The following is a 25,451-nucleotide window of genomic DNA, read 5'->3' as shown; positions in this document are numbered from 1 at the left end:
TCACGGAACAGTAATGCTGTTAGAGAACATTCTCTCTCTCTCTCTCTCTTCCCTTTACGCTGCCTCTCTGTCACACAAACTCATCAAAGCTTTTTAACTAAACGGGAGATGCCCGTTTGTTAAACCACTTCTTTAAAGGAAAAAAGAGGACAAAGCTTTAGCAATACAGCACAGGAATACAGAAGACCTTTGGTAGTTTTATAATGACATTTTTTTCAGAAAACAGTCTGTATAAAAATATTTACAAATATTTTGAATTTCTAAGTTGAAATAAAATGCTATTCCTGTCTCCAAATCTAGATTTTCTTTCTTCTTCTGGTATGTTTTTCCCCCTGCTCTTCGTCAGTCTTCTCACAGTAAAGGCATCTATTGAACGCTGACCTGCTGTGTGAGCAATACTAAGCCCTGTGCTGCAGCATTTGCATAGTGGGGGAGGTTTGCACACAGTTTCAGCAGAAACTTGACTGTTATGCAGGGTGATGGGCCCCCACCCCTGCAGGAGGAGCAGGATTGCTCGGGGGGTCTTGCAGCTGGGTCAGCCTTGAGGTCAGGCCAAGCTGGTCTTGGGACCCTCCAGTGTGTCAAACTTTGCTTCCAAAATGTAACATCTGTTTTGACTACAGCACCAAAGTACTGGATTCTGCTTCTCAACTCTGTAGCGAGCCACAACACTGTTCAGTGTGTATGAGTCTTCCAAAATACAGATGGAAATTTACATCAGGTTATGTAGAAGATGTATTCTTTTAAATTCGTATTTTTAGTGTATGTGGTGTTTTTTGTTTAATATAAAGCAAGCAGTGCTTAATTCTAAACACAGTTCTGGACAAAACCTTGTTTTGAGTTCTCTGCGTGAGGAAAAAATACAAAATCCAGCCCATTTTCAAGGGGGACTGTAGGGGGCCCAACTCATAACGCTACTAACAACGCTGGTGGCTGCCACAGGCAAAGATTTCTGCAGAGTCCTGTCACCCATCCTTAAGGTCCCACGGCAGCTCTGTCATATGCGTGCCGGGAACCAGCTGCCTGTTTCTCATAATCCTAGTTTGTAAACAAGCATGCTCGCATGATGCTGCTCACCGTTACCTATAGATGCTGTCTGAAACAAACATTCACTTGTAGCCATCACTGTGGTATGAATCTAAACCATACAAAAACATATTTGACCAGAACTAAGTGTTACTCATCCATCACCTTGAGAAGGGCCTTGAAATATTCTCTGGATTGTAGTATAGATGCTATTTACAAAAATGTAATTACCTCTGTCATTTTTCTTTTGGTTTAGAGCCTAAACAGGTAATGCAAAAGAAATATTAAATGTTTCCAGAAAGGACCAGTTTTAAATAACAGGCTCAAGGTTACAGAATATGCTGCTAATGGTTAGTTGTGATGGAGCTTGCAATAAATTATCGAGAGTGCTCTGCATAACCACAAAAGTTTTAAACGGTGACTACTTCTGTGATTAGTTAACAGGTGTTTGAATTAAGTGCATTACAGGCATACACCATGCATATCAAACTGACACTCTGATCTTGCAACCGCCTCCACACGTGACTCAACAGCCCAAGAGCGCTCAGCTGTACGAATCCTCTGTGTGCAGAGCTGGATGCAAGCGTCTGTGCGTGGGCATACATGCGCATGCGTGCCCACTGTGAGTAACGGAGACGTGTGAAACCGTCCTCTTGTAAGCGATGCCCTCCCTTTGGCAAAGAGGCAATTCCTGCCAATGGAGCAGAAGTATTGGAGGTGCAGCTAGGAACTGAGGGTGGCATTATGCTGCTCCAGTTGCTTCCGTATTTGTGACTAGAACAGAAAGACAATCCATTACTGTTTGTCTGCATGCATGTGGATGTGGGTGAGTACGACCAACCCAAATACTGATATTTTTAAGGAAGTAACGCTTTCAAGCCTTTACATTCTCTTCTCATTGCTTCCTTCATGACCCAACACATGCGGTCCGTGCTGATGCTCCATATTGTCTACCCTCTACACGATGACATCCTTAAAGATGGAAGTAATTTCTTCCTCCTAATGAGTATGTGTGTTAAAAGTGCATCCCAAAAATGCTAAAGTGGGTTTGCAGGCATATACATTATGCGAAAACTACGTATTCCAGTCTAGTTGGCCTGGAAGCCAGAACAAGTACTCCCTTCTTGCAGATACCAAGAACTGTAGCACTTGGTGCTACAATATTGGGGGGTTTATGATGGCAGTACCAAGGGTACTGCTGCCTGAGGTGTACTGCCATGTAACACTGCACATCATCTTACCAGTTTCCATCGCAGTATTTTAATCCACTCATCAGCTTCTATTCCAGTTTTCGCGCACAGGTAGTATGTCCTTAGTGGGAACACTAAACTGTAAGTAAACAATTAAAACTATTTCTTAAATTGCTAGAACAACTGGTAGTTCTTCCTCAAACCGAACCCAGCTGGCCTGCACCAACAGTTGTTTAGGCAGAGCAGGGCAGGGAGGCCATCCTCCCATTCAGTCACCAGGAGGGAGGTTAGCCAAGAATGGTTTGTAAACAAGCACGCTCGCATTGACAGTAGTTTACAGCTTGGGGAGATGCTGCCCCAGGCCCATGAGGACAAAAGACCCACGTCTGGGCACAGAAGCGGTTACTGTGTGACCCGCAGCAATGTCTGAACTGGGAACTGGACCATACCTAAGTTCCATGGGTCTAGGTGATGATTATACATGCTTACAGAATTAGGAAAAGAAATGCCCGCTACACATAGGCCTACACCCTTCCTCCTCGCCAAGACAGAAAATTTTTGCCAGCAGTAATTTGGCAAAGCCGTGCAGGACTGACAGAGGCTGGCTGACAGAAACAGATTCGTGAGTTAGAGGAAGAGCAGGGTCACAACCGGCAAGGGAGCTTTCAGAAGCACCCAGTGGCTACATTTCAAACTTCCCTGGCTATTTTGACCTTCCCAGCAAGGTGGAGAAAGTACAGCAACTTACCAGAAACAGTTGACTCTTTCCTGGGAATAGTCAAATTGCACAGCTGAGCATTCAGTTAAGTCAAGTGCCCGAATCGGTTCTGTGGCCTTGAAAATGGTTTTAAAATGGAAACACATGAAAACAGAAGATAGGGCTAGCTCGGTTCATCTTCAGTGCGTCTAGACCTTTACAGGCACACTAGGTTTTTCCAGGCATAGGTACAACAGCTGTAACACCGTAAACCCAAACTAGCAAACGTAACATCAGTGCTAACATGATATGAATTGAGCTAAACATAAAAAAAACAGGACAGTCAGTTCAGATCTAGACAAACAACAGAGGAGATCTCTACTGCAGGAAAGTTTGAGCTAGATGCAGACTGCTGAGGGCTTGGTCAATGCATTATAATGTAACTGACACAGCAGCAAATCTGGTATCACTTCCAGCTAAGGTTTACAGAGACAAGGGATTGGTTATAGGTCTTATCAGGCCTAGCCAGCCGTTGGGGATTTAATTAATTCTAAGTGCTTTAAAAGGATGAAGCTGGGTAGGAAAAAATGCAGAAGCAAAGCTTAAGTAGTGCTTGTAGCAGAAGTGATGAGTCTGGCTGCATGAGCAGTGTGTGTATATATCTTAAGTTTCTTGGGACAGGCCCAGGAGTGCTCAAGTGTGGGGATGTGCACTGTCTGTGTATGACTTCAACGCATCTCCCTTACGAGTTTCATTCTCCCTAGGCATGACAGTTCTTCTTTGATTTGTTTCAGCCTCACACTGTTGAGCACCTCGGAAGAGGCAGCTGAAGTAGAAGAACAGCTTGCTCTCTGCCCAAACACCCTTAGCTGTTCTCATGGTCCTTTATCAGGCGTATGGAGGTGTCTGTGCTTTCTCACCTTTCCTTATGTTCTCATCTGGCTCAGTGGCTGTTAGTTACGCACTACACTAGAAGAAAGCAACTTGTGCTGAGGTGTGCTAGCAAATGCCATCCCAGGGCCAGCAGCAAGTTGCTCACCCGTAGGTATCTGTAACCCCACAGCAACAATGGGAGTGCCAGGAGACACCCACGCTGCCTGGGAGGGGGCCACATTCCTGACAAAGACACCTTCTCGCCTGGTAAGTCACAAATGCTACTCAAATGTTTGGAGTGCTGCCCTTTGAAATGTTATCCTGGAAACTTAATTCAAGTTGGCTTGAACTGAAATGAAAACTGATGGAAGGTCCCGTAAATACATAACCATTTATAAATGGTAATGTTTGGTGAGAGAGAGCAGTTGTGTCTGCCGTTGTGTTAAAATCTGTTAGATGCTTGAAATAGGGCTTGGCAGAGGTGCAGAGGTAAACAGTTTGGCTGTGTTTACGAAGGAACCCAAACTGGAGTATTTTAAGGGTGGAGAAACTCTAGGTGTATGTCTTATTTTTACTCAGTTTAAGATAGAAATGGAACAGCAACTGTAAGGACACACATTTTCCCAGATGCAGCAGGTTAATCTATGTCAGAGTGCTAGGAAGGACGATGTCTTTAAAGGAATGTTTTTTTCTATGTATACTGTGCAACCACTTGAAATAAAAGGATGAAATCAAGGAATGCAAAATATACTACTAGTATTTGCAGAAATATTTTAATAGCACCACTGCCTGTTAGGTTGTGTGTCAAAGCTACCGATAAAAGCTGTGTTGTGCTGTTAGCTTAAAATCCACTGAAGCAAACAACCAAAAAAATGCACTGTAAACGACGACTCTGCCTAGTAGGTAAGACTGACAGGGCACAGTAAATGTTTTCCAGCTGTAAAACTTACTAACTTTCTCTTGTCTGACTTTATTTGAAAAGTCTGACCCCTCTAACAGTATAGGAAGCTTTAGCTTGGGAAGCTGTGATACAGATGTGAGAAGCCAGAGATAGGAGGAGGCTGCAGCTGCCTCTGTAGAGGTTTAAAGAGTAGAACTGGTGTTTGCTACTTACTGTCTGGTCTTTGAAATACTTAAGTTCATTCCTATGCAGTGTAAACCACCTTGTCTTCCAATTCTGAAAGATCAAGAACGGATGGTAATTGTCTTGTGAGAATTCAGTGTAATGCTTCTTAGGAAAGAAGAACCTTTAAAGCTGTTGACTTGCCCTGGTTTACAGTCGTGCTTTCTTGTTGCTCAAAACACAAACTGTTCCTCTCTGCAGGGGAATGCAGGTGGAGCTATTTCAGCTCCGCATTGTCTCCAGCTTCTGCGGGTGACTGCAGAGTGGAAGCAAGGAGTACGAGTTTTCCTTACCTTGACTATTTTGCCTTGTTTTATCAAATATCCTTCTTTTGTACCAAGCTGTGAAGTAACAAGGAAAGGGATCAGGGTTAGAGACTGAGCCCTGCTTCTATTTGCCACATCCCCCTCTTTGCCTACATCTGGAAGATGGAAAAGCGGCCTGTTCTTGGGGAAACTTCCCATGGCCACTTGCCCTGTCCTCACTCCTGTGCTCCCCTGACAAGGCTGGATCCACCATTAGGGTAAACATGGACCTGCGCTGGCTCTAACGGTAATTTCTTAGACCGTGCCTCCCTCAGCAAGCTTCTGGCCTGCATCTCCTCAACTAAACGCAGCACAATAGTTGTAGTTCCAGTTTATTTAGTAAAGTTAGATGGTTGCCTCAGTACATGTTGTAACCAGGAGCACCTGGGGTTTAGCTGACAGTGGAATTATTGACAGAAATCGCTCTTGAAATGCAAGCGGGGGGGAAAGTGGTGTTTTACTTAGGCATTCTCTTCTCTCAAACAGCCACATGCTTGAGAGGAAAAACCTGTTACATTCAATGTGCTTATTGACAAATTGTTTTTTGAACTGTTTCTCTGCCACCAGGAGTGACGTTGGGACCTTATGACTTCTCAGATACTGAAACTCTGTGTAGGGACCTAGTTGTGAGACTGCAGACCTCTGAAAACCAAATTCTTGCCAAGTTAATTACTACTTGCTCTTTAAAAAAATTCCCTTTTTATTGGTTGTATGTGGGAGTCAAGTTTTTTTGGAGGTTAAAATGGAACTCAGCCATGAAGGGCTGGTTGTGAGACACATCAGAAGTGGTTCTTTTATTAACGTCATTAACCCGTATTAATGTAACTCTTCCTCTTTCTCAAAAAATACAGTATGTAATTAAAATACTTTCCTCTCTGTTCTGAGCAATACTGTTCTCGAGAAACCACCTGTCTCACTTAGATATGAGTTACAAGGGATTTAAAGTCTCTAATTACTGTCCAAGTGAGCCACAGATGTCAGAGCAGGTGGCCCAAATGGATATGAAGATGTTCTCTTGTTTCTCACACCAGTAAGGCATGGCTTTTAACATGACACAGCTTTTTACTGTGCTCAAAATTACTAGGGCTGAAAAGGTGGAAGCTCTTCTGTCATATCGCTCTATTTTGGGTTTAAGTCTAGTGTCAGAATACAGCAAGTTGTCTTCCTGCTTTAAGACAAGGTGATTCTAAAACAGTAAAATCCAAGTGTGAAAATGTCAAAAAAAACTTTTGAGTAATGTACCTATCAGGACACAGACACTCTTATTAACTTGGTTGTACTGCGCTTCATTTTGGGGTTTCTTTTTCCAAATGTGTCCCTGCCTGTGTTGCACATCTTTGAATATTTTTTTCAAAAAGTCACTTTTTAACCAACCTAGAAAGTCAGAGATGCTCCTTCCTTCCCCCCAGTTAGGAAGGAGGCTGTATGTTGCTAACTGGGCAAAATAATTCTAACAAAGATGACTGCAAAAATAGTAAGTAGTAATGAGTTTATGACTGTCAGGACTACTATCTGTTTCCTGTCATCTAATCCTCATACTCACTGAGTGAGACAAAATGTGGTAAATCCTGTAGCTGTTACTTGGTTTTGCTATTTAGTGTATTCCTCCCCTCACCTGTGGGGAGCGAGACTTCCCACTGGCCCTAAAGGGTGCTTGGCAAAACAAGGGCTTACTGTGCAACCTGACATAGGTATTGCTGCATACAGCCTGATGAATGTTGTCAGAAAGATGTGAGAAGTGTTGTGTTTGTTTTGTGTGGTGTGTGTTTTGGGGGGTTCTGGGTTTTTGTTTTGTTTGGTTGGTTTTTTTAATTCCCGATAATGTTACTGCTAAGATGGCATTCTAAAAGGAAGATAACAGGAGAATGAAAACCTTTCATATATTCCTTGTTTGGATGGTCAGAATCACCTAGGTCAGCTGCAGACAATGTTTTCCCAGTGACAGCACTGAAGGTCTTGGTGACAACAATTGTAAAAGCCTTTATTTGTCATGGGACTGTACTTAGCAAGTCTGTGTTTGTTTTGTCTTGGTAGGCAAAGACTTCCTGTATTTATGAACCCACAAAGGGATGAATTACTGGTGTTATTCCATAGCTCCCTCCAGCAATCATACTAAACTCAGGCCAGGAGAAGCACCCCTCCCACCAGAACACAACTTACTGAGGGAGCATTTGGAACAAGGTCTCTTTCTGTCCTTCCCGTCTGCATCGCCGTGTGAACTCGGACGGACTCATAAATGGAAGGTTCTTCCACTTTCCGTGGGTAGGGATGCTTCAATACAATTAAGGTTCCTGGAGAGGAAAAGAGCCAGGATTAAGTCATCTGGCAAGACAGTCTTAGAAAATAACTGGCAGTAGCTGCCTGTTTGTGGAATGGTTAACTTTACCTTTCCTAAAATTAAAAAGGCATAAGAGCTAATAACCTCTCCAAGATCTCTGCAACTCTCCCTGTAAGGGGTTTTCCTTGGAAGGGGGCAGGACTCAGGCCACGCCCACATGAGAAAACAATCAGATGCTAGAAATTACTCTCCCATGCTGATAAAACTAGACAAATATTTCTAACATGCATCATCTCAATAGTTTAGACTTTGTGATGGGTATTTTCTACAAAAATCCACCCATGCAAACTAGAAGGGCACTTGCTGCTGGATTCACTTGCCCAGTCTCACTTCCTTGGCTCTGTCGTGTTGCTCAGAGTCCTCAATACCTTGGGCACCTGGACCTTGCCTAAATCCATTCCCTCATCCCTGTACAGTGGGAGTCAATTTGTTCTTACATCTCTGAAAACAAGAATGAAAACGCTCTTCACTTCTTCTAAGCAGCAGGTAATTAAACCCCTTCTGCAATGCATGGTAAGTGGCGAAAAATCAAGACAGCAACAGAACAGGACCGTCAGACAACCCTCAAAGGCAGGTGTCTCCTGTCCTGCTTGATCTTCTTTCCAGTCAGGGAGTAACCATGTAATACAGAACAAACTGAAACACAGATTTTATAGTTACAGCTGAAATGCTGACCTACATGTGACCTACGCTTTCACTGCATTCATGAAGATGTGACTACAGACATTATCATGCCTGTTTACATGCAACTGTGAAAACTGTAAATACACAGTACCTTTTTAAAACCTTTAAACTTACTAGTGCTTGCAGGGAATCACTTGACACATTAAATTCCCTTCCTGCACAGGAGGCTGGCTGGGTGGGTAGGCAGGATGCTAGACTAAGATACGAGGTCATAACAGTCATCCTGGTTTTGCCAACAACCCCCTGCTTGCTGCGTAAATCACTTAATCTGTCAGAGCTTCGGATACAGACTTCCTAACAGTAAGCCCACATTACCATTGCCTTTAACTGTTTTGCCATAGCTCTTTCCAGTTAGTAACATTTTGATTATAGCCATTCTTTGTTCTTCAAATAAGGCCATGTTTATTGCAAGTTCTCTGCAAAAAGCTGCATTCTCAATAGTGAATCTATTACACTATTCACAATAGTGAAGAACCTCCTTAAAATAGTAACTGCTACACCATCTAATCTCATTCTTTAAAAATAATGTCACAGCATACAAATGCTGCTCCATTTGCATTTTATGCTGATATTGTCAGCTCTTAAAGAGGAGGGATGCTAGAATTGGTAAGAACTTGGACTTGAAACCTACAGGTGATTGAGTAATTTAAAAGTGAAATAAACTTTAAAGTATATTTTGTAATGGGAAGGGCTACAAAGGGAAGTGGAAAAATTGAATTAACCAACTGAAATCTGTTCGCAGGCACAGGGGATGTATGCAAATGTGATATATTCAACTTGCAGTAAGTGAACAGTCAAAATTAGTTTAATTCTCTCTGGCCTTGCAGAAAAATAATGCTTTATCATTTAAAATGAAATTGAGAACACGCCCATCACCAGTCCACAGAAACTACTCTTAAGCTGTTGCATAGAATCAAGAGTACCATCCCCTGTACACCATGGATAAAGAGTCCTACTGCAGAACTAGGAGGACTAGTTTAACATTTTATACAATATTTGTTTTCTGGTAAGTTCTCCATGTTTTTTCTTCACGAAAGATACTTGTACAGAATCATCTGGTAATGGTACAAAAGAACTAGTAAAAGCTGCGCTGTAGCAAGATTCTTCTTGCATGTTTGTGCATGATACCTATTTCTAAAGGAAAAATGAAAATTAGTCCCATTGTTGGAGATGTTAGCTTCAAGTGACTTTGGCTTTTTTGTCTGGGTAATGACTTAAATGAAGCTGTAGTAAAACAAGGTTTGCTGGGCTTGAAGCACAAACCTGCAGCTGTCCCAGTACAAAAGAATCACTGAGCTCCATGGACCAGTTTGCAGGGGTGCAGGCCTGTGTGTTCAAGCACTGATCAAAGAGAGTCTGGTGTGCCTCTTCAGACACAAAACTAGCTCCAGTGAGACAAACTTAAATGGAAGATAGTGGAAACCATTACATATTCTCTCTCGTGGGTCTCTGTCTTAAAAAATCCTGTCCATAAGCAAGGAGGAGGTGAAAAATGCTATCTTGCTTTACTCTTTCATTCCTGATCTCACAGTGTTGCTACAGAAAATTGTTTGTAAGTATAACAAGGAATAAGAAAAACTGGTCCAACTACTTTCTACTAATGCCTGAGCTAAAGGTCGCTTGCTGCTTTTCACTGAAAGGAAGTGTGGCCTAAGAAATCAGACTCTGTTGCTGGCCCTTCTGCCAACCTGCTGTGTGACCCTGTGTTGGGCCGGTCATCCTGCCACACTGACACTTGGCTTAGAGTGGGCTCTGATGAGCCCCTACCCCCTTTTTGGTATAAATCAGTTACCACCCAGGAAACCTTTGATACCTGTATCTGAAGGAACATTGCCTGAGTGCTAACTCTCTCTTCCTCTCTACTGCTATCCATGGTAAGGTAAGGTGGAAGGTTTCTTGATGTGATGTTCAAATGGCTTTTCTTATTCTGTAGCACATCCAACTTAAAGAGGTTTCACAGAGCCAGCAGAATCTGATTAGGGAGCTTTAAGGCGAGAAGTGAGCCCATCATTCAGCAGTGTTGATCCTGTCCACAGAGATCACATAACACCAATGCCTTGATTACTAATGTCTGTAACACACGCAGTGAAGGAATGGGGAAATACAAGTTTTATACGTCATCTGAAATCTTTAGTGTTAGGCCCGTGGGTGCATGACTGATTTCACAGGAAAAACAGCTTACTGGCACAAAAGATACATGTAGGAACTCTGTGTTTGAACCACTCTTAAAAGCAATTTAAAAAGAGAATGCTTTGAAAGATACAAGTGCCATTTTGAGTATACCACTGCATTTCTCTTGGGGGAAAAAAAATTTGCAAAGCAACCCTTGAATTTAATGCTTGAGTTAAAAGAGCACTGGTGCATATTTAATGTGTGACATATTACAGTTATTGCATGTGCCAACTATCATTTAACTGGTCTCTTGCACGTATAATTAGTACTACTCTGAGTTATTTGCATATACTTTCTACACACGATACTGTAGTTTTTAGCACTAACTTGTACTGACACATCTTCAACTCTTACATTTGAAGCTAAACCTAAAACTGGCATTATCATGATAATATGCATCTGTTTCTCCAGGGATTCTGGTCTGGTGGTGTTCAACTCACTTGCAGGAATCAAGTTTAATCTTTTGACTCTTAATTCAGGCAGCACATTGGCTGCTAAAGAAGCCTGTGCTTTTCTCCCTCTTTTTCTTAAAACCAAGACAAATCACTGTGATGGCAGATGGCATCAGCAGGCTGATCCACTGTAGACAGAAAGGGAGAGGTAATACAGGCCACATTCCCTACAGGAGAGAGGAACATATCACTGTAGACTTCTTCCTTGGATGAAGAATAGCGGAGATGAACAATTTCAAGTCCCTTTTCCATTTATTCTTATTGGGGGATTTCAACTTCATAGATGAACATTTATTTCCTCATTAAACACCTTGCTTTGGTTTTGCCCTTTTTGAGAAGGTTCTGTTCCTCCCAGTACATGTGTATTTTGAAATGCTTCCTTCTCTCTCTGAGAAATCAAAAGGAGCTCATGTCCCTGGTTAGCAAAACCCAGTAAGCTTACATGTAGTTTGTCTGAATTCAGAGTACTTGAAAGAGTTTTTGAAGAGGAACATCTTAGATCCTGAGGTTAATACAAAGGTGAATTTCTGAAGAGGAACACTTCAGCAGTAGATCTATTTGATAACATATCGGAAGCTCCTTTTACTTAGATCTGTGTGAGGCATGACTACAAACGTGTTCATACAAACATATGGCTCTCCTTACCTGTTTCACTTCCAATTAAAGGCTGATTTGCAAAATGCATGACTAATTCCTTCAAGCTAGAAAATTCATTAAATCCAAATTTGAATGAAGTTCCTGTATGTTCAACATGGAAGTGTTTCACGGAATCCTTTCCCCTAAAATAAAAAAGGAAAATCTGTCAAGGCATAAATGCCAAACTCATTTGGCATGTACAACCCTTAAATAGCAGCTTCCACTACAGGAAATCTGGCCCAGATCACAGGCTGACAGTCACTGTCCTAGCAGTAATACTACTGCCATTACCGTCCCTCACTAATACTCAACACATCTGAGACTCAGATTTATTAAGAAAAATCTAATTGCTGCTTTACAGATATGAGATTATGAAAGCCTATAAAGGCTAAGTAAGTTAAATTAACTCTTGCGGCAATCAGTAAAAAGACTCACAAATGAGGTTTCCAGCCTTCTGTCTAAGCAGGATGATATCCCTTCACTTACCGGGCTTTTGTCTTGGTATATGTCTTACTTTTCAGGTAACATCCCAATCTCATTGAAAATGTCTTCTGTTTCTCTTTCAAAAATAGGCTGCCTCGCGTCCTTTTTGCACCCAAACAGGGATTTAATAACCTAACTTTAGATACCTAAGGCTTTAGCATTTGTTTGCTTTGTCTCTGTACTCAGAGGAATGGTTCCTCTACGATGGGCACTGTCAAACATGAACCAGGGTCCTTTGTCTGTCGGGGAAGTAACAGCGTCTGTTTATGAAAGCTGATGGTATTTAGAGAAGTGTGCAAGGCCTCACTTCCTGCACGGGCAATTATTTTGACTTCAGAAGACAATGAAGCACTTATTGCAAGTATCTCTCCTGTGAAAAAGTTACGTCTGTTAATGTTACTAGCATCTAAAATAGTCCAGAAAAAACTTTGTCTCAGGAAAAACGTATGCAGCAAATATACTGAAAATATGGTGAAGAAAGGGATTTATAGCGTCTTTTCCATTGTTTATTGCTACTTCCACAGGAGATTATAATTTCAAACAAGTATTTAAACAAATATTTATCTTTGAACAGTACTCGTGATATTGTAGAACATGCCTCTGACCTCCCACGTTTTGCGCTACAGTCAGCTGAGACACAATGTGTGCAAGCCAAGTGCAGATGCCCTACAACAGCAAATAGATGCTGGGACTCTGCTGCAATGACAGGGTTTTCATCTTGTCATTTAATTTCACAAGAATACAATGTTGCAATGAGAGCAACTTCTACTCTACTTCCTAGTTCCTTTTTAAAGCTGGCTAATTTAGCTGGGGGAGGGGATTTCAGGCAATATGGGATCTCTCTTCTTACAGCTGTAAATGAAAACCTCAAGGGATGTCTAAGCATTGTTGCCTTTTAAAACAAACTATAATAATGACTGAAGTTCCTTGTGAGGCAGAGGCAGAAAGTAAATTAAAAGCTATAGAAGACATTTTAGGAGAGAAAGAAAATGACAGCTAGAATTGCTAAAGTTATCCATTCTACAAAAACGTATCAGAACAAAATTGAATTACTTATTCTAAAATTAAGTTTTAATATTAGTCAAAAAATGGAAGGGAAAACTTAAGAGTTAAACAAACAGTAGAAAATTATTAAAACACTTAAAAATCAGTATTTCAAGACAGCTGTACCACCAAAAAACTAACGTAACAGAATAAATTATCAAACTCCAGACTCCAGACTGGAATATTCAGTTCATATGGTAATGCAGTAAGTAACTCTTGTTCCTACATGGAGAGCTGAACAAGAGATTGGAATTGGCCTGAAGTAGACTTTTCTAGGTCTTCTAAGGCTAGAATTTTTTAAAGCAGCAAATTTATTTTCATTAACTAACACTTTAACTTTCGTTTCCTATTAAAAGAACAACTATTTACATTTTATTTTATTACAGTAAGTTGTTTCCTGAGTGCCCTTTAAAACTAGCTTCAAGATTTTTTTTTTAGTTGTCTGAGGTAGATTACCTCAAATAATGTTTAGTTACATTTTAAAGTAAAAAAATAGTAACAGCAAGACAATGATTCACTTAAAATTAATATTTTTTTAAGGAAAGCTATTACTTATAAATGCTACTATTCTTTTTCCCAAGACTTGCACTCAATTCAGTCATTGCTACTGTGAATACTCATTTTGTAACATCATCTTCAGATCTGTCGGGCACCCCCCCAAGCTCCTTGTATAAATGGCTGTCTATAGTGGTAATGATTTCAGCAGTGTATGTATCGGCACACTTGCTCCTGGGTCTTCCGTCAGAGACGAGTGAAGCAATTCGTATTTGCCTTTTATACCTCTGGGGAACAGGGTATGTGCAAATTGCACTTTCCTCAGTTTCCAAGCAACTACACTTCCAAATTATAACAGCTCCTGGTACTGAATATGCAGAAAGTCGCAATTCAAGGGCATATGCTGTGTTCCTATCTATTAGGGTTGTGAATAACTAGCATCATTATACTGATCAAAGTGACTTTAGCTTAAAAAGTTACTGCGATTCAACTGAGCTGTGGTCATTAATTCTTCAGAGGCTCAGTTTGAGGCAGAAATGAGCGTGAATGCACTAGCTCAAAATTTCATTGTAGAGGTTTAATATACCATACAGTTGCCAAAGGCTAAGAACGTATTTCAGGTTGGTTACCTCCCATCAGCTGACATGCAGGGACTACGTTGTGTATCTAATGCATACGACTTTCATGTTGCCTCTCTAAAATATTGTGGCTTCCCTCCTTCTTGGGAGATTCTTTAAATGTGATTCAGCAGTGAAGTGCCCAGGCCAGGCTACCTGTGCTCTGTATTGGCTGTGTCCTGAACTGGTATAAATTGCTGTAATTCACTTCAAGGGCCTGATGCCTGTCACTTTCAAAATATTGTTCAAATTAGTCATGCATTACTGGCTAAGACTGAGTCTTAGCCCAGAACAGAGGACTAAAACCATCCAGTCAAACACTGGGTCGTCCCTCAGAGATGATTGTTCCTATACAGTGATGCAGAAACTGGTGAAGTTAGTGCCTATTAACTGGCACATTTACTACTGTCCTCATCATGAAACTTTTCTACTCCCATCAGCTGTTTCTTAAACTCTTGCAACTGCCATACAGATTTTTATCATGCAGACTAAAAATCTACAGCCAATCCATGGAATGATGTTTTTCGCCAATAAGATTAATTCATGGTTTGGAAAAATGAGAGCAATTTTCAAATCCAATCCAATTTTTTTTTTCTTCTAACAAAATGTCATTCAGCAGGATTACACCATTAGGAACATATATTAAAATAGTTCGAGCCCTAGGAAAAAATCTGCAGGTCATCTCAATGCATGACACATGCAGACAAACATGGGACTAAATGAAGATTTTAAAACTGCTAGCTGTGCAGCATTAGATAAATTAACTTCTGTCCATACTCTACCTTACAGAGAGGGAGTACAAATTTTCCCTTTCATTACTCTTCCTCAAGAGATAGCTTCCATCCTGCCCGTTGGAAAGCAGCAGCGCTTCTGCTGCATGTCGGGTAAGATTATCATGATACCACCTGGGAAGACACAAGGGGTTAAAGCATCATTCACTCAGCTCTTAACGGACAGCTTCTGCTGCATTATGGAGCCGAGTTAAAGAGGAGAGACTGCAACTAACACTGCTACAATTCTGAGTTACCATCCTTCTCACAGGCACACAGTGGTTACACACACCTGTGCCCCTTTCAGCAGCCTCCTTTCAACACGCTCAGAAAACTATTTATTTTTTGCTAACTACAAAGTTGTGTACAAACAGCTGACAGTTTGCTGAATCTAAAAAACCCTGCAAATTCTACTTGCACGAGCAACAAATTACCCAGGTCTATGCTGACAAGGTGAAAGCAATTTTGGGGGGTATGCAGGATTCTTTGTCTATTTTCAGAATCTGTACTTCCTGACATAACTACACGCTTTGGTATGCTTCCTCTTTTGGGGCAAACAGGCAACACTTAAACTCCTCCCAGACTCTGTATTTCCCGCAACTCAGTTCATCTGCACTGCTAAGATCTGCAGTTAAACACATTTGCCTAAGTGTAAAATGTTCATTTAAAGCATAACATTTTTGGAAGAAGGAACAGAGGAAGGGACCAAAATTAACTGACAGAGTTTGAAGTGAAAATTTAGGAAATCTCGCCATTGTTGCCGCTCGGTCATACGTGGTCTGGGCAATGCAGGAAAACATCTAAACGCCTGCTTCATCTAACCTCAGTTAAAACTAACTTCATTTATTTTTTTATATGAAGAATTGCACAAGAAATCCACAGGAAAAAAATCCTGCAAAGAAGATAATGAAATGTTGTTTACGGCTTTGTTTCCATCCAGAACGATTCACAATAGAAACGTCTGATGTCTTTCAATAGAAAAGGATCTCATTAGAAATGATCCTGAGACCGAACACAAAAAAGAGCTGCAGCTATAAAAGGCTGGAGTGCCAGTCCTGTAAGACATGCTGTGTGCAGATATTAACGACAGTTATATACACACACCAGAACCTCTAGTGCAGAAGGAGGAGGGGATACTGTACCCAGGGCACAGCTCTGCAGGGAGCAAGCTTCTCCCCTTGTCTGTACACGGAGCAGTGCCGAGTCTCCTTCCCCTTCCTTTAAACTGTGTGTGCCTGTAGTATTGGGGTCAAAGTCTTATTACTGTTTCAGCCAGAGAAATGCAGTTTGACTGAAAGCAGAAGTGTGATCACAGAACTTTCTGGCATTTGTATCATGGCAGTCTTCAAACTGAAACGAGGTGTAATTGTATACTCATTCTCCTTAACTGTTCATTGCAAGTTGCCACTAAACTTGGCATCTCAGACAAAGTTTTAACTCTGAATTTAGACGGCTGCCTATTTGAAAGGCCAGCTGGCTGATAAATTGCTTTATGAGAGACTCCAGACTGTTAACCCTGTGGAAGACAAGATCCACGTGAAACTCAATACAGACAGGGTATTGCTGCTTTGGCTCTAGAACGTGCTCCGTGGACCATCTACACAGTAGAATAAAATAATGAATATTTAAAGATCAAAGTGTCATCCTCTGAAACACCTGTTAGCCAAAATCCGCTTTGGGATTAACTGCCCAAGTAAGTAACAGTCAAAGGTCAGATCTGTCCTGATGCGATGAGGATCATATCAGCATGCACGCTTGGTTGTACCTACAGCTGAGAAGACAACACTGTATTTTGAGTGGCATTTCATAACACTATTTCTCTCACTTCTGTGCAAAAGAAACATACACTGAGAAAATCTGTAAGTGGTCATTTTCATAAAGGAGGCGCATTCAGTTTGAGGTTGCTCATATGTGCACTGTTACCTTATTTCCAAAAAGTCTTTTACTAAGATTTTAAAATAGAAGTCACTTAAGTTTAAAAAATGTTGTGTTTAAATCTACTCTCTCTTTGCACATAAAGGGCCAGTGACTAATGAAATTTTACCACTATGCAAAAAGAAAAACCAACAACCAACCAAAAACCAACAACAAAACCCTACCCACTTAACTGGGAAAATAATGTTGGTTTAAAGTGCAGTTTTAAATCTTTGCTAACAAGGTTGCACCAGTCTTCTTGCCTAAATATGCTGTCTCAGACAAAAATCCCTCAAATGTTACCGTGTTCCTCTTGCTCAGGTTAAAAAGTAGACGTGGATTTGAGACAGTATACAGATCTTCATGCCAAAGTCACTGTGGTATACATAGCTGCTTTTTTTTTTCCTCCTCCTGACTGTCACAGATGGTTCAATCAGTAACAACCGTCAGGTTACTTGGATATTCCAGTATGAAAATGGTCACTCAAAATTTGTTCCAATTGCATGAACACAGGTAAAATTTTAAAATGCTGTGGAAAATTTAGCGTTTGCACACAGACCACCAGGAAGGTAAATAAATACATACCTATGCAAATAGTCTTCTCTCCCAATCAAGCCTGCCTGATGACACAAATACAAGTAAACAGGACTAAAAAGAAACCCAAACAGCCCTGTGGTTAGACACTACCAGATATGCTTCAGTTGAATTTAAATATTTGTCAGAGGACGAATCCTTCTATTTATCTTGTTTAGAAAAAATCTTTTAGGCAGTTCTTTGAAATTTGCAGGTAAATCAAGGTGGGAGACATGGCTCATTCAGCAAGACACTGTAAAGGGCAGTCACCTTTAGCTTAAGTTTTGGTTGTGTTCTGAGTGATACCTGGAGGAGAAAACTGTTGATAGAAAACATAATACTATATCTACCTTCTTGCCGTCTTAAAACAAGAAATTAAGGAAATCAAAAGGCTTTACAAACACCCATCTGTTTGAAGCCCCTAGCAAGTCCTTCAAAAAGCTGAATTGTCTTAATTCTTTCATTTTGAACCATGGTGCGTATCTTGTATATTGGGCTGTTTCTGAAGGTCCTTCCAAAAGTCATCTTTATTTGACCCAACTTACAGAGTCTGGTATTCACTACCAAAAAAATCTAGAAATATGCCCCGTACGTTGACATTTGTCAGACTGAAAATCACCAGTAGTGTAGAAATTGCCTGAGGTTCCTGATGCAGATTTCTCTGAAGAAACACAAGAAGAAAGATGGAAGAAAGTCCTTCCCTGCTTCAGAGCCACTTCTGCTGGGTGCCATTGGCCTTGCAAGCCCTCCTGTCTCAAATGCATACATACTTCTGGGAGGTTCTTCTTTTCTAATGATTTCATTTCTCCTATAAAAAAATCCTGCATGCTCCCCTTTTTTGGGTTCCTTATCGCCGATTTGACTAGCGATCTCAGTTTCAGAGTTTGTAATTGCTGTCATTTACCCATTCTTGTTACTTTAACTTTGTCCTAAATTACATTAAATCTCTTCATCCCATACATGTAAGCATGTTTGTGTTGTCATTGCATGTTGTTGAAGGACCATGCTATTCTTCCTGCTCTTTGGAGTGGAAGAGTCTGCTGGGCCCATGAAAGCACGTCTTAAGATGGGCACACAGCCCTCGTGAGATTGCCTTTGTTTCTCTTTGGAAAAGAAAGTGTTTTCAGAAATCAGCCTATTCTTTATATCAGATTGCATCGGTGACACTGCTGTTAAGAGAAGGAGGAGAAAGAAATGAGATGCACAGTGCCCCACAGAGCCAAAACTCATAAGAGCACACAGCCTTGCCCTGAGGATCTGCCCACCCAGTCACTAGTGGGGTTCCCCTGTGGGGTAAGCTGGTGGCTGCCACAGTACAAGCCATGTCTATGCCAGCCGGCTGTACCACTGCAGCTATGCTAATCATCACAACTCCAGAATAGGACACACTCCCATTAAAATCTCTTCTTTCATTAAGATCTCTGTGTAGTTAATGCAGTGACTGGACCTCCCTACACAGTGGTGATGATCAGGAGTATGTTACAGCAATGTTTGGAGTGGGAAACTCTCTCTTCAGGTAAGAATATCATCCCCAAAATGTTCATTTGTTCTTTTCTTTAACAACCCATGACGTTTCAAAGAAAAGTGTTAATAAAACTTCATTTCTATGTCCCCTACAGATCAGACAGCCCTTAGATATTAGCATCTGTCATTTCTGATAATGCTGTTGACAAAGAAACCATATGGGTATTTTGTAAAACATTTCTGCCTGTGTAAACAGGGGCTGGTGAATAAACCTGTAGCTGGCATCAGGTGGATTAGCTTTTTAACAACACTGGAATACACAAAGAACACAAACATGGTTAACCCAAGGATGAATGTTGAGTGACTTGGATAATTATCTTCTCAGCCATTTCTATGTGCAAACTGTGTAATGCCTAGTAGAAACACTCGCTTTTCTTCCTCATAAAAATGAAAGATAGATAGCGCCAGAAGAGAGCACAGCTAGAAGTTCTGACTGCCATTTGTTTTTAGTGTCTGAAGTGATAACTCTGAGGTATGCCCAGCTATCAGATAAATGCAGTAGGCAGAGGTCACGCTTATTTTGTGTGTCCTTATCAGATTATGTTCTCAGATAGTTATAGCCTGGATAGAGTTAGAAACTGTGTGCGTGTTTGGCTTGCTTTTGTAAGGAGTCGGGCAATTCAAAGTTCCTTCTCTAAAGCAGGAAGGAGATTCTCAGTATTCAGCTGGGTGATCTCTCTGCTCCCTTCCCAGAAGCTCCCTCCCCTACCACAGAAGGTGCAATACTGCTTGTGCTCCTCGGTGGCTGACCGTCCCCGTGGAAAACACCTCGGCTGCCTGAGCTGCAGGAGCCAAGCAGAAACACAGCAAATCTAATTCATCTTTCGTCCACCTCTATAAGGAAACAGAGATCTGCATTAGGGGCGAGACGGTCCAGATGTGCTTTCAGTAGGACTTCAATATTATTCAGAGCAGTTATTTACCCTGGGTTGTTTTTTTTTGTGGTGGTAGATGTTGGCAGGTTTTGCACTTTTTTCGTATTAAAAAAACATCTTCTACCACAACGAGTTGAATTTTCTTACACTTTGAAACTATATACTAGCCTCAAAGACATATTCCCATTCTTAGGTTAAAGGAGTAGTACACTGTACTGCTTGATGGAGTGAGCGGGAAAGCACTGACTTATCTCCTTTGGCTGGACGCAATGCTCAAAATAGCCTCACTAGTTCTCTATTCTCTGCATGCTGGATTTCAGCAACTTCCAGATCATATCTGTCAAGTTGTTTGGTTTTTTTTTAAATTTTAACTTTTTTCCCTAATACCAAACCCTAGAAGCACTACCTATCATCTGAAAGTCGCAAAGGGCTCTCTGTACCTCACGCCAGTAAAAGCGAAGTTTTGGCAATGTTTTTAAGGGTGCATGAGTTGACAGAGCTCTGGAGAACCTACAAAAGGGTGAGGATGCTAAGACAGAAGTTATAGGTGGCATACAACCAAAATTGGTATTTATTAGACATCCTTTCAATGTGTCACACTGAAACACTTAATCACACACCTATGTAAAGTACTTTGTTGGAACACAAGGGTGCCATTTCACAGGAAAAGTAATTAAAAAATAGAAATATGAGGAAGTAACATCAGTGTGTCCAGCCTTAAAGTTCATGTCTTCTAACTGTAGGCTTTCACTAGTTCAGCTTCTGCTTTTCACTTCCGTTTTCTCTCCCCCTTCTCTCAACTGCCTTTGTTCTGATTTTCACCCATTTCTTTTGCCCACTTTCTAACCGTTGTAATTTTGCCTGTGTTTACATTAGAAATATAGATGAAGAAAAAAAATTCTTATTACCATTTGCCCTGTCCCAGTCATACAAGTTCCTCAGTTCCCCAATTTTATCATCATCTGATCTAGGCCTGTGGCCTAATTTCTCTTCTGTTACTAAAACTAAGCATGAAGTGTATTGTTCAGTCTTCCAAATACCATCTGTCATGGTATTGTCAAACCTGGAGCTGGAGGAACATAAAAGCTGTGCTGCGAGGGATGACAAAGAACGCTCGGACTGCAAAAGGAAAAAGGCTACAAAAACTTGTTTCCTCTTGCCCCGTTCCTTTCACCTCCAAAAGACAAACAGTGTCGCCCAAGGTGTGCTATGTTGGGACGGAAGCTGTGTGACCAGACCAGCCTGTAATTACTCGGATGATGAGATATTCCACATTCTCATCTCTTGCGCAAATAACGTGAACTGCAATGTGGAATTCCCCAAACTCACATTATACGTGATCAGCTACAGGAGTTTCACACTGCAGTGCGCAGGCTGTCCTTTTAGCAGTAACAGCAATAAATGTGATTTGATTGGAAAAAGGGTTGACTCCAGGAATAGCCAAAGAGACCTTCAAAGAAGAATCACGATGTCAGTTTCCTTTTCCTTTAAGCCAAGATGCTTATGTCTCTCTTGACAAACTTCAGTGCTCCCTTCCAAATATTTTGGTAGATTTAGGGAAGAAGTTAATGAATGAGGTAACACGTTTTCAACAATGTGTTCTGATTTTGATCTTCCTTTTCATTAGGCATTAGTTCCACCTATAAACACCTTGACAATGAAGCTGACAGTAATCTGAATTTTCACTTTGAACTCTTGATTGTTTGACCACCCAAACTCTCCAAATAAATATGTCACCATCTTCCCTCAGACTGAATGAAGTAGTTTAAAAAAAAAAAAAAGCCAAACCCATCACTCTTGCTTTCTTTTGTTGTGATGTAAAAGGTCAGAAAGCCCATCTTTACAAATACTGAGGCTCTGGGGAAAAAAATCCAATCTGATGAACAGCTGTAGATATATCTAGATCTTTCAGTGACTGTGATTGTCCTGATGATAACTGGGATAGTTAAATCTTACTTCTTGATCTTGTTTTTGTGACAGATGGGATACCTCTAGAGCAGGGGTAAAATAGATATAGGTTGATTTTTTTTTTCCCCTCCCCCCCGCCTTGCTCCCACCAGCTCCAATATTCTCAGTGTAATTACAGGAGCATTGATCTAGAACAGTCCAGCAAATACCAGGTCCTCCAAACCTAGCAGAGAGTCAGATAGGTTTTATGCTGTATACCCATCTACACTGCTGTCAACTTTCCATTTTGATGACCAGCTGACCTGGTAAACTATGAGGATATCCTGGTACCCAACCTCCTTTCTCTTAAAAGTAAATAAAAAGTCCTTCCCATTTCACGCTTCTTCAAACCTTCTCCAACTTCTTTGATTTTTGCACAGTAAAGCAGAAGTTCTAAAATAACCTGCTTCAAATTCCCCCCCCAAAGGTATATGAACATCAACGCTGCTCCTCATTTGAATGACCCTTGTCTCTGTCGGTCTTTACTATGGCAATGACATATATTCCTTACCAGAATTGGGTCTCGGTTGTGCAAGATACTATGTCGGCTGTAAGGGGAACTCAGCACTGTGATAGCACCAGAGACTAAGTTTAGGATAAAAAACCCTTGTGGTGGCTGAGAATTTAATGTTATGGTCTGGAGAGTGACACACCTACTTCTCACAGCTGAAAATGTATTGACATTAAGAGATCTTTTAGACCGTGCTACCAGAATGTTTAGTGTGTGAGATCATCTATGAGGACAAACTCCTTGCCAACCAGCGAGGCTGTTTGTAAGCACAGGTTACTGGCATAAATCAACTCAGGCCATATAGTCTAAACGAACAAAAGTCTGGTAATAGGGAATCATGCTTCCCACAGCAGCCGCAACTTTTTTTTTCTTTTTTTTTTTCTGTAGATACTTTTTTAGGATGACTGTAATCTTACAGATGTAAAGGAAAAGTATATAATGGCCACTCTGGGTAACACCGCAAAGTGACTTGACTTCATTTCATATTTGTTAGATGCTTCAGTAACAGGCATTTCATTAACAGGTTCTTCTAAATATGGGAAAATATCAGCAGTGTGGAGATAGTAATTCCAAGTTTCTTTGTTGCACTCTAATTTCTTCAGTAAGTGAATTAATCACAAAAATAAATGATGAGTTGGTCCTTATCCATAAGTACTCAGGAAGCAAAAAACCTTTACTTTTTTCATCTATTCTTTTTGAACGCAGAGGTGACACCAGAGCCTTTTTGCTTTGTCAGTATCTTCACTGGCCTTTCTTCTGCTTTGTCTCCACTTCACTTTTCTGCCACCGGTCCTTCCCTCCCTGTGCCCACCTGTGCCGCTCCTCCAGCCCACGTTTCTTCTCACCCACAGCAATGCTGCCGGTGAAAAAGTAACCCAAGCCTTCCTCCTGTAAAAGCAAAACTAACTAGCAGACAAAATGGGTAAGTCACATCGGACAGGGAGCGAGGTCTGTTGCAACCTTCGGCCTTCCTTTTTGCTCCTCGGGTTTTGCTTTTGAGTAAGGGTGATGTCCTCCTAACAGCTGCAAACCATCCACTGCTCTCACTACCAAAGCCCAAGGTGCCCTGGGGATGCCTGCTGCCTCCCAGGGCCCAGCAAGGAGCAGCCGGCATGGCGGCTGGGATGGCAGCTCACTGGGCCAGGGCCCAGGCCAAGCTACAAGGAGATGGCCAAAGGGATGGCGCAGCTCTGTAGCCAGGGAGGACAGACAGCTCTGAGGACAAGCTCTGGGTTTGGTGCTCCCTTGAGATGCAGGTAAGCGATGCAGCACAAACCGGGCTCTTCGCAACGGAGGAGGTTTCGACACTGCAGAGCTTCTCTGAGTGAAGCTGTAGCCCCCTGCCTCTAATTCTCCACTATATTTGAAACGCCTGCCTGCGCTCTAGGTTTTCTATTTATTTATTTCTCCCACTCACCTGCGGCACGCCAGCATCCTCGGTACACGGGAGCCTCCCGGCCTCTCAAACGCGCCACGCAGATGAGGCGCTGGGCATGTCTGATGGGCTGCACACCATGCATGGAGCCCTTCGGCGGGCTCATTAAACAAACCCCAGTTTATCTTATTCCTCACTTCATTACCAAATTAAGCAGCAAGAACCAGCAGCTCCCACCCTGTCAGCTCCCATCGGGCGGCCTGGCACCACCCGAGGGCCGCCATTTGCTGCGGGGACCTCCGCGCCCCTCAGCCGCCCCCAGCGTTGGCCGGGGGCCGCCATTTAGCGCGGGGACCCCCGCGACGCCGCCCCGACCGCCGCTTACCCGAGCGCCTCCAGCTCCTCGTCCAGCAGCGCGGCGGGACGCGGCTCCCGGCGCTGGGTCATCGTCCCACCGCGGCTCTCCGCCCCGCCGCGGGAGGACGGCTGCCCGCAGCCGCCTCCGCGGGCCGCTGAGGAAGTGCGCGGACGGGGCGGTGGCGGCGGGGCGGCACCTCCCCGGGCGGGTGCCGTCCCGTCGCGGGGAGGCCCGCCCCGACGGCGGGGAAGCGACCTCGGCAGGGGCGGCCGAAGGCCCCCGCCCCGGGTAGGTAGCGGTGCCCGGTGTGCGCCATGTCTCTCCCATACTGGAAATACTTTATTTTATTCCCAGAATAATTCATATTTCCAGTTACTTTAATCTGTACATCTCAGAAGTTCATATTCTGAAGTGTTTCATGTACGTTCATTTTTCTCTTGCAATGGATGACCCTCACCTCTTCTGTGTCCGCCAAAGCACTCTGAGGAAATCTGCGGAGGTTTCTGGATTAAGGTGAAATCTGTGTTTATCCTGTAAGTGTCAGGTGTTAAATACTGTGCCCACCCAACCCCGAGAGTCCCACGGGGTTTGTAGCTTGCCCCTCCGAGCACAGTTCTCCAGGGTGTGGTACCGCCGCTGGGGAGGGCTTGCCTCGGGAGGGGGACGCTGCCTGCCCAGGGCCTGCCTCGCCCTGGCACCTGGCACCCTGACTAACTGATTTCCGTAGTGATCGTCACCCCTCTCGGAGCAGACTTTAAAGAGATCATACTGTCTCTCAGAAACAGTAATAGAGACGTAATGTGGAAGATTGCTGAAAAGGTACTACCAAACAGGGAATGAAGTTGTGTCAGAGGACTGAGCTCTGTGGATGAGAAATTTTGGAGCATTAGCCAGTGCCTGTCCTTCAAATGCTTAAACGATTTGCTGCATGCTCGAGGTTGGTTGTATTCCCCAATACTTCATGGGCAGTAATTATTATAGGTCTGGCAAATTCTTTGCTAAACTTCTTTGACAAAAAGATAGGGCTCCAATGTAAAAAAAGAAATAAATGGCAGAATGCTATTTTCCAGTCACACACACTGAAGTGAAAACTTCAGTATCCAGTACTGAAAATAGGTTGTTTCCAGAAAAAACGATATTTAAAGAGGCCAGAACAGCTACTTATTTTCTCACAAGCAGTCATATGAACAGTATGCTCAGTGTGGAGCTAAGAGTCATTTGGAACAGGCTCGTTAAAAGCCTGCTGCTCCTGCTGGTCTCGGGGAATCGGTTTTGGAAGAGCTTTTCTAGCCTCCCGAATGGGAGAAGCCTCACAGAGTTTCCATATGTCAGGTCAGACTGTCCTGCTGTTTGAGCTTCTGATTGTGCTTTCCCTGGCTGCAAGGTGCTCTGCTCCTGTACTTGACTGTTCATCTTGGCAGCCAAACAGTCAGTTGTAGATACAGATTTTGCAAATAAGCTGCATTTTT

General features: G+C 42.3%; 1 protein-coding gene across 2 annotated transcripts; it reads right to left on the bottom strand.

Annotated features, from left to right (window-relative positions):
* Window positions 1-184: 184 nt before the first annotated feature.
* On the bottom strand, window positions 185-24,103 carry DAPP1 (dual adaptor of phosphotyrosine and 3-phosphoinositides 1). 2 transcript variants are annotated; one of them, XM_076336800.1, is made up of 9 exons: window positions 24,010-24,103; window positions 14,918-15,040; window positions 11,506-11,639; window positions 7,375-7,505; window positions 5,203-5,250; window positions 4,901-4,963; window positions 2,965-3,050; window positions 2,268-2,355; window positions 185-1,800 (listed from the first exon to the last, which is right to left on the bottom strand). In XM_076336800.1, the coding sequence occupies exons 1-9, from the start codon at window positions 24,069-24,071 to the stop codon at window positions 1,750-1,752; spliced, it is 786 nt and encodes a 261-aa protein (XP_076192915.1). In that variant the 5' UTR covers window positions 24,072-24,103; the 3' UTR covers window positions 185-1,749. The 2 variants fall into 2 exon arrangements, with proteins under 2 accessions (XP_076192915.1, XP_076192916.1); XM_076336801.1 differs by lacking the exon at window positions 5,203-5,250.
* Window positions 24,104-25,451: the final 1,348 nt, after the last annotated feature.

Source organism: Aptenodytes patagonicus, chromosome 4 (genome assembly GCF_965638725.1).
Source record: "Aptenodytes patagonicus chromosome 4, bAptPat1.pri.cur, whole genome shotgun sequence".
NCBI classification, from domain to species: Eukaryota; Metazoa; Chordata; class Aves; order Sphenisciformes; family Spheniscidae; genus Aptenodytes; species Aptenodytes patagonicus.
The sequence above is the reverse complement of the archived record's forward strand: the minus strand, read 5'-3'. Positions and strand labels throughout refer to the sequence as shown.

Bases quoted from the DNA above. Each gene is read 5' to 3' on its own strand.
- DAPP1 (XM_076336800.1), bottom strand. From the start codon at position 24,071: ATGACCCAGCGCCGGGAGCCGCGTCCCGCCGCGCTGCTGGACGAGGAG. The intron at 5,251-7,374 runs GTAAGTTGTGTT...GTTACTTCACAG, and splicing joins TTGTTCCAAATGCTCCCTCA to CTTGGTACAAAAGAAGGATA. The intron at 3,051-4,900 runs GTAAGTAGCAAA...ACCATTTTCAAG, and splicing joins AGTATTTCAAAGACCAGACA to GCCACAGAACCGATTCGGGC.